Here is a 13,143-nt window from a genome sequence, read left to right as displayed (position 1 = left end):
ACAAGGTCAAGGTTTTAACACGGTTTTCACAAGAATGTCCCTTCAGTAACCTCTAGTCGTGTTCACTCTGGTATAACTATTTCTGTTGTACGTCAGTCATTTATATATATAACGGATTATTATATTTCCCCCATGCATTAATTGAGTTACCCATAATCCTTTATTACCATATATGACATTATACCATACCGATCTCTTTTTATCTTTCTATATGTATATTCTCTCTGTCTCTTATTTGTAGGTTCTGCCCGAGCGTGTTCTTGTATCTTTTAGCATCCCTCCCTTCTATCTGGTTGATCGAATTACGACTGCTACAAGATAGATTGGATTATTCACAACACATAGCATCCACAGACTGCGCAAGTTCAGAAGAAGTCCACGCTAATGTAACATCATTGCAATGGAATCGAATACAAACGGTGGGTATCCAAGGGAGGGGAGGAGGGGAGGAGGGGGAGGGGAGGGAGGGGGAGGCGATGGTACAAGGGTGGGGAGTGTGTAGGGGTGGGGAGGGGAAGTTGATGGTACACGGGTGGGGAGGGGGAGGGGGAGTAGGGAAAGGAAGGGAAGAGGGGGAATTTAAAATGAAGGATGGGGGCTGAGGTAAACGAAGAGACGGGTGACAAAGGAAAATGAGGAAACTCGTGAAATAGGAAAAGTAAGGGAATTGGGTGGGATGAGAGTGGACAATGAAGGAGGGGAGTTTGTGGGGGGGGGGTAGAGAACAGGAAGGAAAAGGTACGTGGAAAGGAAGAGAACAAGTGAATGAATACGAACTCGGAGTTTGAGTGAAAACAATTCATATAGAGTTTGAAACGAGCACATGAAACATTTTGTATTGCTTGAAAACGAATTGTGTTAGGGAAAGCGTATAGTTGCATACGGTACTTATACGCGTCAAATTATTATTAACTGAAGGGAAACGAAAACATCACTACAATACACTCATTTCACTTACAATATATATGGCCCAGTCAATAACTGTATTCATCAGCTCATGCAATCAAGTGAGATATTTTCATTCCTTCTGCAGTTCTAATGAGCCAAATCTAAACGCCTTTCCCTGGTTGTGCTTTCCTTTCATACAATTTCGGCGGTCAGTTGGAGAAACGTTATATATAGATTCCATCATCGCAAAAAAAAACTAATTTACTCTTCTCCTTCTTCTTCTTCAATTTGTTTTTTTGTTTTCTGGTCTAATTTATACAGAATATAGAGTTTCCAATAAGGCTGACGGCTCGCGCTTGGTCGGTGGCGCTACAACAGTTATTAATCTTCGTACTCATCTTAGGAAGATGGATGCTCCCGAAGGGGAAATTAACACGTGACCAGCTGTCACAACTTTTATTGGTGTACATCGGCATCGCGGCGGATATTTTGGAATTCTCTACAGAGGGTCTCAAGGTATCGACGTAAATGACGATGTATTTCTCGATTTTAATTTTTTTGCATTTTTCTTTTATGTTTTTTATTCAATTAATCAAATAGTTTTGTTTGTAACTCACAAAGGTGCATGACAGCAATGGATTTCTATGTCCGTGTAATGCATTATACCTCTTTTTTTTATAATGTTTTCGACTTTTATTGTATTTCACTGCAACAAAGGAATTCAATTAAAGAAAGAGGCTACTTTGGGACGTGATGGGAAGAGGGGTATAGGTGGGAAGCGATAGAAAGGACCGGGTGATAGCCGGGTAGCATCGGTAACAAATCCGCACCGATTCGTATCAGCAAGGTTTAGACCAGAATTGGTAAATCTTCTATGTAAATATTCTTGATCTGTAATTTATTTCCTTCTCAAAAGATATTGGACTTTTGATGGGCCATAAACATTTTTTCCTTTTTGTTTTAACATCAACACACCATGTCTATCTATAGTGTCAATCAAATTCGTACGGATATATATGAGGTAGGGGAGCATGTGAGGGAGGGTGTCTATTGATAGGTGTGAGTGGGGGATGGGTGGGGTTGCAGGGATGAGAGAAATACCCTAACAATTTTATCATTTCCATGAGATAACATGAAAGTTACAAGTCAAGTAGGATAAAATTCTCCATTCAACCCTCCCCCTCCCACTCCACCACCCCTTGACCCTCCACCGGGTATGAACATATATTACACAAAATAGAACCCATATAGAAGTTCTTTCCTAGAGTTATATAGTCGCTATTATCTATCTTACTAGTATAATATGAGCCCTTACAAAAATAATGGTATATATTAATACCATTGATTTTCATTATTTTATTGTTCTTAGCTTAAACAGGTTCGTTGTCACCGGGAACGAACGATTTGCATCTTAGCTATATGGAACTGGAGTCTGCTTCAGTTTGCGATCGGTCTCACAGTAACCAAGGCACGGAAACCAAGAGTGGCTGGCCTGGGATTAGCACAACAAACTAAACACACACTCAACGTAAGTAGAAAACCAAGAGTGGTTGGCCTGGGATTAGCACAACAAACTAAACACACACTCAACGTAAGTTGAAAACCAAGAGTGGCTGGTCTGGGAGTATCTGGGAGAATCACAAGAAACTAAACACACACTCAACGTATGTAGAAAACCAACAGTGGCTGGTCGGGGATTATCACGAGAAACTAAACACATACTCAACGTAATTAGAAAACCAACAGTGGCTGGTCGGGGATTATCACGAGAAACTAAACACATACTCAACGTAATTAGAAAACCAACAGTGGCTGGTCGGGGATTATCACGAGAAACTAAACACATACTCAACGTAATTAGAAAACCAACAGTGGCTGGTCGGGGATTATCACGAGAAACTAAACACATACTCAACGTAATTAGAAAACCAACAGTGGCTGGTCTGGGATTATCACGAGAAACTAAACACATACTCAACGTATGTAGAAAACCAACAGTGGCTGGTCTGGGATTATCACGAGAAACTAAACACATACTCAACGTAATTAGAAAACCAACAGTGGCTGGTCGGGGATTATCACAAGAAACTAAGCACATACTCAACGTAATTAGAAAACCAACAGTGGCTGGTCTGGGATTATCACAAGAAACTTAACACACTCAACGTAAGTAGAAAACCAAGAGTATTACAACATACTAAACACACACTCAACGTAAGTAGAATACTATAATTATATCCAATCGTTTGATTGATATGCCACATGCGTGAGATGGGGAGGGGGAGGGAGAAGGGGAGGGGAGGGGAAGAAGGGGAGGGGAGGGGGAGCTCGGAAACGATGTTTCCGTGAGCCCTTCCCCTCCTTCCCTTCCGGCAACGACGAGGCATTTAGGAAGTTTGTCCGTGCTGTGGGACTTACTAAAAGCCTATTGGCAACCATCGGAGGGCGACCGTTCGGTAATACAAGTGACAATAGTAGTGTTAGATTATATCTCGATGCTTTAAAATGACATATTGAATATGAATTTATCAAATCTCGATTCGAATTTATGTATCACAAAATGTTAAGAAAGAAGTACTTCGGAAGTAGAACAGATTATAGTCCTTTTCATATATAGATCGAGTTTCGTCAATTTGGAATGACCCAATTACTGTTCCTTTCAAAGATCACCAAGTGTAACAAATATATTACTGGGAGTTGAACCAGGGAGATGTTAAGGAAAAACAACTCCCTGGTTGAACCAATCCTTAGAGAGATTTAGGACAATGCCGAGGGAACTTCACATGTCACCAATTTTGATGAGAACTTAAAAAAAACACTCGATCATTTTAGTGAGTGATCATGTAAACATTCTCCAATTGTTCTTTCCGTTCACAACACAATACACTTAATTTTATCTTGCAATGTTTTTATTTATATAATGTTACAGCGTTGTGAGACGGAAAGAAGGATTAATGTAAATACTAATTACATGAGAATTGTTAGGGATATATAACAATATGACTGACAGATTGTTTGTCCTTTGAAATGCACGGGATTTCTTTAAAAGGGCTTTCAAAGTTGAGGAAATGGTGCTTCTAAACTCCCCCACTGACTTAGGTCGGAACATGAAGGGCGTCCTGGGCTCGGAGGATTGATCAAATTCTTCGCACGGCTTAATTTAAAAATCCCCCGACTGAACATCCCCCCTGCCCGACTGACGATGGTTGTAAGGCATACCTCCCCCACCTCCCCCCTTCTCCCGTGCGGACACTGCTATGTGTGTTGCAATTCATGACTTAAAATGGACCACCGGTTGTGCCGAGTCTCCACTAATAAACTTGAAATGTTCTTCATTTGTGAAATTGTCATGTGCAGTCAACATGTCTGACCTTACACGTGTTGAAACTTTCATTAATTTTGAATTTTTGTCTGTAATCGTCTCGTTAACTAGGAATATATCATATAATACTATAGATTAATTTAGGTACAGCTCCTCCACGTAGCTTTTTAATTTAGTTATAACTGATTAATTAGGAAATGTTTTTCTGTAATTATCTCGTTCACTAGGAATATATTATTAATACTATGTACAGCTCCTCCACGCAGCCTTTTAATTGAGTTATAACCTGGTGGCGTTCATGAACCTCAATTTCTAACATTTTCCAGTTTCTATGCCGGACTTACACGGATAAACGCACCTAACACCTAATGTACACCTAATGTACACCTAATATACACCTAATGTACCACGCTGTCTGCCATCTTGCTTCACACTGGCGGGTTTGGCGGCTGAAATCACTTTATCTAATTATAGTCTTCTTTGGTGTACAAATTTGGCCTTCTATGGCCATTTTTGCATGTGGGTAATACAAGCCTATAGATTTATCACAGTTATTGTATCAAGATGGACCCGAAGATTACCATACGTGTGGAGGCGCCATTCGATACTAAGAACAAGGTTACGATGGGAAAATAAATTGGCAATATTTCATATTTTCTAGTCTCCCTTGTAAGACTTAATATGACATAGCATTATTGTATATACATAGTCCTGTCGCAAAAATAAAATATGAAGAAAAAAAACGAGCTTGTTAATCTACTTTCCTTAAAAGTCACTATTTGCAAATGTACATTAATATGAGTAAACATTCAAGAAAATGGCTATAAAAGCTCACATCGGCGGTTCAAGTGAAATATTAAATATAACGTTCAAGTGTTGATATCTTCTCTCATCAGAAGAGATTTCGTGATATTTTTCACCCAAAAAACTTACATAAGGTAACTCGCATTAGGGCTTTGACTTGTAATTTGTTTTTAAAGTCTTTTCTATTAGAAGATTAAACATTCCCTATTTATACCGACCCCCTCCCCCACACCCTCCCCACCTCCTCGCAATATGGTATCTTCCATGCATTGATTTATGTATCTGTCTATCTATATTCTTATTTTGTATGTTTCGTGCGTGTTATGTTTGTCTCTTGCGTAATATAATGCAGGTTTCAACTGGATGTTAGCTAATTCGCACATTGCAGTCTAGACATTGTTGTGTGCATGGTAATAGGTTGTGTTAGGTAAAGTGGGTTAGGTTTGCACTTATGTACCCATATAGTCTGACCATTTAGTGCATATACTCCTGGCATTTCTTCCCGCCTATTAAAAGGTTATGTTTCATATTTTCAGTTCCTTAATTGCTTTAATAACCATTTTGCCGCCATTTTATCTTTCAGCCGGTTGCTGCCTGCTGCGAGACGGAAGTGTGGGGTATCATGGCAACTATAATTATGCAGGACGGGCCGTTTCTCGCCATGCGTCTTTACTTATTAGTAGAAGTTAAAGCTATCAATCACATGATGATATTCTTCACCTGTAAAAACATTCTCATCATACTATTACAGTTATACCGTCTCGCGGTTATTTATCTAGAACAGCCCAACAGAGCACAACACTTTATGCAGCAAACCTACGCTAGATACCGGGGGCAAACATTTAGGTCCAGCGGTGGTAGTCATGGAGACCCCGAATTTCACGTTCCAAAGAAGAGACCCAATAACATGAAGCAGACATCGTCTAGGCAAAGATTGGTCGTGTCGCCGAATGACTCTTTCATGGAACAGAACGAGCCCTTAGTGAAGCCCAAGAACGAACGGCATGAGAAGAAGAAGCGCCCTCGGTCTATGCAAAAGAGGTCATCGATGGATTCATCAGGGTCAAATAAAAAGGTTAACAATGATTTTAGACCGATCGGACCGAAAGAAACCGCACTACCGAAACCGTCGGATGTAGTCAAACCAAAAGCCAGTGAGCCGATGAATCCACGAGGGAGGCAATCCGGACGTCGTGGTTCAAACAAGCCAAAGAACATTGACAGGAAAACAAAATCAAATAATCAAGAACCACAATTAGGGATGCTGAATACTCCATTGTCTGAAGGGGCGACAGGGGTAGATTCTAAACCGAAGAGGGCCACACCTACATCACGGTCGGTCGATCGCGTCGACAGCAGTCGTAAACCAATAGAACGGGTCAATTTCACCCCTCCAGATCACAGTAATGTCTACGAAAACAAACTTTCTCACAGGAATACGGCTGACAGGGTCGCCAAACCACCTGAAGCACTACCGCTGAACTTTCTAGATCCTTCCAAGCCAAGAAAACAAACGACTGGTGCAAGGCTAGCATCGCCCGACGATTGGTGAATTTGTTTGTGCTAGATTAACAGTTTCCTTTTTTCTTTTCTTTTTTAAAGACGTAAGTCTATAGCACACTGTAGGACAGTTGGTGTGAAGTGCGTGAAAACCAGTTCTTTCATATATAATCTATAACATGTATACATGACTTCTTATGTGATGAAAGATGATAAATTCATGTGATCAAACATTTTACGAACGACATATACCGAAAACGTTTTCATAGCAACCTAACACAAATTGTTCAGAAGTACATGCACTTTCATTGGTGTCATGGTTTAACATCCGGGTTCTGTATTAAACCCAATATTGACATCATGTGAATACCTTCAGTATGTTGTGATTTCAGAAATGACAGTGTTTGTCTTCTTGAAAACGAATTCCTTCCTCGATGTACAAACTATTAAATTCATCAGTAAGAATATTCAGGGATTCGAGTGAATGCTGGTACAGGATTTGTTATAGAGCAAAAGAAACTCGGTTACAGTGGCCCGCTGTTATCAGAGATAAATGGGGACAAAAGAGGGTATCACCAAGTTTGAACGCCTTTGACTAAACTGATATGATATCAATGTAAATCTCGTTGAGTTACTGTACATACCTTATCAGCCCCGGGGGCTTCTCAAGAGCATACCGGGATGGGAAGGGGTGAGGGGGAGGGGAACGGAGAGGCGAAGGAGGCGGGGTTCCCAAATCCGAATTTACAATGAGTCAATATTGTTTCGCGATGGGGGAAGGAGGTCACCCACAAATTCTTCTGACTGTTGAAGGTGACGCAGAATAGTTTGCAATTTCGTGACAGTTATTTCTTTCTTTCATTTCATGTCTTTTTTTCTTTAACATCTTTAGTGATTTCTTACCTTGTAATATGTTGGCAAGATCCAATAAAGTTTCGACTATAGATTGGGCTTGTTTGTTGGATTCGAAAATTCTCTTCAATCCCTTTCATGCTGCTGTCCGGGTTACACATAATCCAGTGTGATGAGTGTGATCCCCAGTTACACGATATATATAAGGTATAGTTCACATGTATAAAATAGTGCGACAATGCCGGGCAGTGAAAGTCGTATTTCATATAAAGCCAGTTTGTAGGCTAAGTTTGTTTTTCCAAGATTTTCACTTGAACACCTGTTAAATATTCGTTAACGCTCCATTAAGGTATATCAATACATACATGCAGTCGCTCTACGCATAATTGTTAATTTATATATCATTTTTCTTAAATAAAAATCCAGTAACTCTATACAACCAGATATATATATGCGAGGTACATCAAGACAAAATCCGGCGCCATTTTATCCCTGCACAATTTTCATACGATATAAAATACACAAACAACTTAGCTTAGCATTGCCTACATAACTTCATACTAATACAAATCTTGAAGTCGTGAATATTCAACACATACCTTGAATACAACACGCCTATTGAGTGCTTGTTAGATCTCAATTGGTGTACTAGCAGACGATTGTATCACTGTGGACGTTGGATCGATTCCCGCTTGATTGTGCAATCCCGATGAAAAGGGGACATCAGAAGACGTTAAATCGTTTCACGGCCTCTTGTGTAAGATGAATGTTTAGTGTTCCTGTTATGTGTAAACATTATAAACAGCAGATCGCTGACCAACCTTTAACATGGTCATGTTTAGTAAATATATTCACTTGGCAACTAAGGGACACGTGATACATCACTTGATGTAACACTATAGTGTCTCGATTTAACGGGGACCGGTGTTCGTTGGTCTTTCGTGACCATGCTCTATCAGTGTGGCACTTTTCTTAACAAGCATCACTTTGATGGAAAAAAACGTTTGATTTTTCATTCTTCCTTATCATTTGCTCCTAATCCCAGACTTTGCCTTAATCCCGACCCAAACCTCGGCTAATTTTATCCACATATAATCAATGGCTTATTATCAAAATATGTAACAGCAGGTACGGTGGTTTACGGTTAATTAAAGACAGTCGCTATTCTCTCACATATGGTTAATCACTTAAATTAGCACAGGTTCACTGATGTCCGCTAACAAAACAATTTATCAATTGTTCGATAGGACTTAAATCACAAGATGTCGAACTGGTTGTTGCATCTAGTATCCGACTATGGAACGAGTTGACGGCGGAGCATTTGATGAAAATATGTCTCAAGGAGACTGTTTGTGGGGGGGGGGGGGGGTGTAATCAATATATTATGGAAAACAATAATGTTACAAAAAAAGAATTTTTTTTAATTAATAAAATTAGTAATGTCGGTTAGAGAAAGAAGGGCGAAAGGGAAGGGAGAGGTGCATAGGTTGGAATGAATATTCGAAAGGGGAAATCTATCCCACCTCACTACTCGGTCATAGTATAGCCTACAAACAAAGTAGTTATGTTTTTATAAACTGGACTGAGTACCAGATATTACAAAAAGTGATACAATATTGATATAAGATCCACAGTGACTAGTAATAGCTTGGTTGATAAAAGCCGCTGTGAAATTGATAAATGGGACCTTTGATCTTTATCGCATGCCGCGGTTTTAGCACAACGGTACTCAGTAATCAAACCGCAGCTGGAAGTTTTTTTTTTCTTTGTATAGGCACTGTCTAAAGTTTAGATCGTTACAATTGTATTACTCAATTATCACCCTCATTATTTTCAAAAGGCAGTCTTACTGCGCTACCGTCCCCATCACCACCCCCCCCTTCCCACCCGCCTTCACTCACATCTAACATTTCAGGAAGTTTAAACAGGGTAAATTAAAGTCAAACTTTTGATACTCTTGGAATGAACCCCTGAAAGCATATATCATCCTATATTGATATTTCACAATTAAGTTTCTTTTGGTGATCTTCACTGCCCAGGAAGTTTTATAGCATGCAGGACAGCTGCAGGATAGCATGCAGGATAGCTGCAGGAGGTGATATCTAAACTTAGTTCAAAGCGTGTATGGAACTTATTTCAGCAATGGGATACAAACAAAGCATTTTTTTGGTGATTTAATTTTTTTTTTTGGGGGGGGGGGGCTGAAAGTTTCGTTTATACTTGCACTATTCGTTTTCATTTGCCCTGCATATAATACCTATATATTTACTAAATAAAATAATGTATTCTTTCATGTACACCGCTTAAATCAAAAGTTTTTTCTTTTTATAATTTGTTGTTATCATTTACACCACTTAATACAGCAATTTAAAAAGGAAATTGTTGCAGGATATTGTTATATTAATTATTGATATTATTACTCAGGGTTTTGCAGTTATATCCAGAGAATATATTCAATATTGGCATATGGCATAGTTAGTGTCATTTGAATATAAGTAAACCATATCCATAATTTTATATTAACCTGTTGAGAAAGATGCTGGCATTGTCCTTCTAGTTTCCCTGTTCATGACTGTGTGACTTAGAATATATTCAGCCGTTTCTTTACTTTTCTCAAAACAGGTCACCAGAACACCTCGACATACTTAACGTATGACGTTACCAGACTATAGGCTAATTTATAACGAAAAATTGATATTTAATATTTTATAGTCATTTTCCTATATCATATAACAATGGGAGCAATATGCATACGTACCCCTAATGCCTAACCCTATAGCCCTCCTCTCACCATTACTCCGAGCACCTAGCCTATTTTTAGCCCCGATACATCAGTATAAAGAGACGCTGATGATGCTATGCCTACTGTAGTATCTCTAACGTAGGTAAAGAACGATATTCTGTAATTCAAAGGAAATTATCTCAGACCTAAATGTAACTACGATCAAGGGCGTAGGAACCGGGGGGGCTGGGGGGGCGCCAGCCCCCAGTGAAAAATGTGGAGGGGCGGAAGTATCATTCCGCCCCCCCGGTTCGCAAGTCAGAAAACCCCTTTTTCATTTTCAAATGAGAAAAAAAATCTCATTTGGAGCACCAAATTGCATCTAAGGCCAGGTGAAAATACAAAATTAAGTTTACAAATTGGAGTGGGTGTTGAAGTGTGCTATATTGCACCAAATTGCATCTGAGGCCACCTGGAAATGCAAAAAATTCCAAAGGGGAGGGGACACCCCCTCCCCTTAGACCCCTCCCCCAGGCCGGCCATCAGTCTTCAGCCCCCCCACTCAAAAGTACCTTCCTACGCCACTGACTACGATCTTACTTTCAGGAAAATAAATGAAATAAAAGCCAGTTAAAATGTTTCGGAGTTGAAGGTGTCGAAATATGAGAAACTTATTGTCTTTTGTCGGGACATCTTCACAAGCTTAATAAACAAAACCAACATATCGAAACACATGGATGCCATTAATGTTAAAAACGACTCGAAAATCAATGAAATAAGGACAGCGAAATATGTACTGGGGTTAAAGGTGAATTCCAATAGTTTAATATATGGAAATCGGTACACGAGTTTGCCGCATTGATATTGAAAGGACTGGACTACACTACTGACGACTGGTTCAATTCACCTTTAAGAGAAAAGTTTGCCTTTGATATTTATCTCCTGTCTTGAATTTTATTTTGTTCGATTTTGATGTAATATTTCTTCCGTAAATTGGCAAAAAGAGTCTTTAGGATTTCGAATCTATGAATATTCACACATTATTCATAGATAATTTATTCATAACATAATGACATATTCATATGTTAATCGGCGGTTCTTCCTCATTACTACATATTGAATGTCTAATGATGCAAATTTTGTCTTAAATAGATTTGAAGTTATTGAAATTTCTGTCTAGACAAGTGTTTTTGGCTTCACAGTGTAATGCAATGTAACCAGCGAGTTATATACGCAACACGTCCCCCCCCCCTCATATCCCGGCCCCACTCACCCATTGTAGGATGATATTAAAAACTTCTTGACTGAATACCAGCATGATCTTATTGGATATCCAGAAGGCGTTCGACAGTGTAGACCATCAAATTTTGTGTAATAAGCTGTCCGCAATGGGTGTCCACAGTACATCAATTGACTGGTTCCAATCTTATCTTTCTGGTAGACGGCAAGTTGTTAGCATAAATAGAGTTGAATCTGATCCTTTGACCATCACTTGCAGGGTGCCTCAAGGCAGTATATTGGGCCCCATTTTATTTCTTTGCTATGTAAATGATATGCCAAACTCCATCAATTGCTTGCTTTTACAATATGCCGATGACAGTGCTTTAATTTACTCTGACAAAGATCCTAACAATATTAAAAAAAATCTTTCATCTAACCTGGAGAGTGGCAATAAATGGCTCATTGAAAACAAATTGTCGTTACACATGGGTAAGACCGAGTTGATTTTGTTTGGGACGAAACGTAAACTTGGTCAGTATACTGACATCTCAATTATTTGTGATGGTCAACTGATTAAGGCCAAACATTCTGTTGTTTACCTCGGTCTGGAATTAAACCAATACCTTGATGGCGAACAAATTGTTCTTGGCATTATTAGTAAAACAAATTCTCGACTCAAATTCCTCTACAGGCAAGCTAATTATTTTAAACAAAATGTGAAAAAGACCATCTGTACAGCCCTTGTTCTTTGTCTGTTTGATTATTCCATCTCATCTTGGTATGGAGGTATTTCTAAGTACCACGCTCGTAGATTACAATGTGCCCAGAACAAAGTTATCAGATTCATTCTGGGTAAAGATTTTTATTACCACATTAACCATGCTGACTTTAAAACTCTTGGTATTTTGAACATCAACACTAGGGCTGAACAGCTTCGTCTTAATCATGTTTTTAATGTTTTCCATGGTACCTCTCCAGTCTATATGAGGGAGAGTTTTATTAGAGTAAATAGTGTTCATAGCCATAACACAAGAGGTAGTAGTTTTAATTTTCAACTTCCCAAAATTAAAACGCACTGTGCTGGGTCTTTTCATTACAACGCAATTAAAAACTGGAACAGGCTACCTGAAAACATAAAATCCATCCTGCTGAAATACAATTTTAAAAAAGATGCCAAAGCCTACCTTTTAAATCATATGAATGTCTAGCTTGTAAATATCTTTCTTTTTTACAGTGTTTGTATTCATGTTTTAGTTGTTTTAATAGTTTCTTTCTTATCTTTTGTATTTTAATGGTTTTAAGGACCCCTTTGGAAATAAGCTTTTAGCTTAAAGGGTTATCCTTGGCATGTTATTTTCTTTTTGATGCATTTAAGTATATTCCCTTCTTGTATTTTAAATGTTTATCTTTATGTGCAATTTTTGTTTGTATGCAGTTGAAGTTTGATATCTTGCCAAATAAAATCAAATCAAATCAAATCAAATTAACTGCAATTGTCACCTGACCCAACCGAGGTTGTCTCAAGCTAACAACCAGGGTAACGTTCCATGCGAATGCTGCGAGTTATTACTTCATGTCGCCAAAACTCCCTCAGTTGCTAATTACCATAATCTGTTTACAGCAATAAACGCTTCCAGACATAGTTTTACATGGTATGCAAAGTACACTTATTTTACATGGTTATTTGCTATAGAGTAACTCTGTGAAACAATGAAGACATTTGACTTCGCACTAAACAAGTTAAAATAGATTATGTAATGGATAGATTACGTAATGGATAGATTATGTAATGGATAGGAGGTTCAAGATGCATACACAAGCAGCTGTTTGGTCA

The 13,143-nt window shown here is 38.7% G+C and overlaps 1 protein-coding gene across 1 annotated transcript in view; it reads left to right on the top strand.

Annotated features, from left to right (window-relative positions):
- Positions 1-9,175, top strand: part of LOC139961869 (transmembrane protein 26-like) — a 65,458-nt gene extending 56,283 nt beyond the window's left edge. The window contains exons 2-5 of the mRNA XM_071961481.1: positions 242-419; positions 1,210-1,404; positions 2,258-2,416; positions 5,598-9,175. Of these exons, the coding sequence (XP_071817582.1) occupies positions 242-419; positions 1,210-1,404; positions 2,258-2,416; positions 5,598-6,566 (1,501 nt within the window). The 3' untranslated portion in view covers positions 6,567-9,175. The remainder of the gene's footprint in view (positions 1-241; positions 420-1,209; positions 1,405-2,257; positions 2,417-5,597) is intronic.
- Positions 9,176-13,143: the final 3,968 nt, after the last annotated feature.

This window comes from Apostichopus japonicus, chromosome 20 (genome assembly GCF_037975245.1).
Source record: "Apostichopus japonicus isolate 1M-3 chromosome 20, ASM3797524v1, whole genome shotgun sequence".
NCBI lineage: Eukaryota > Metazoa > Echinodermata > Holothuroidea > Aspidochirotida > Stichopodidae > Apostichopus > Apostichopus japonicus.
The sequence above is the reverse complement of the archived record's forward strand: the minus strand, read 5'-3'. Positions and strand labels throughout refer to the sequence as shown.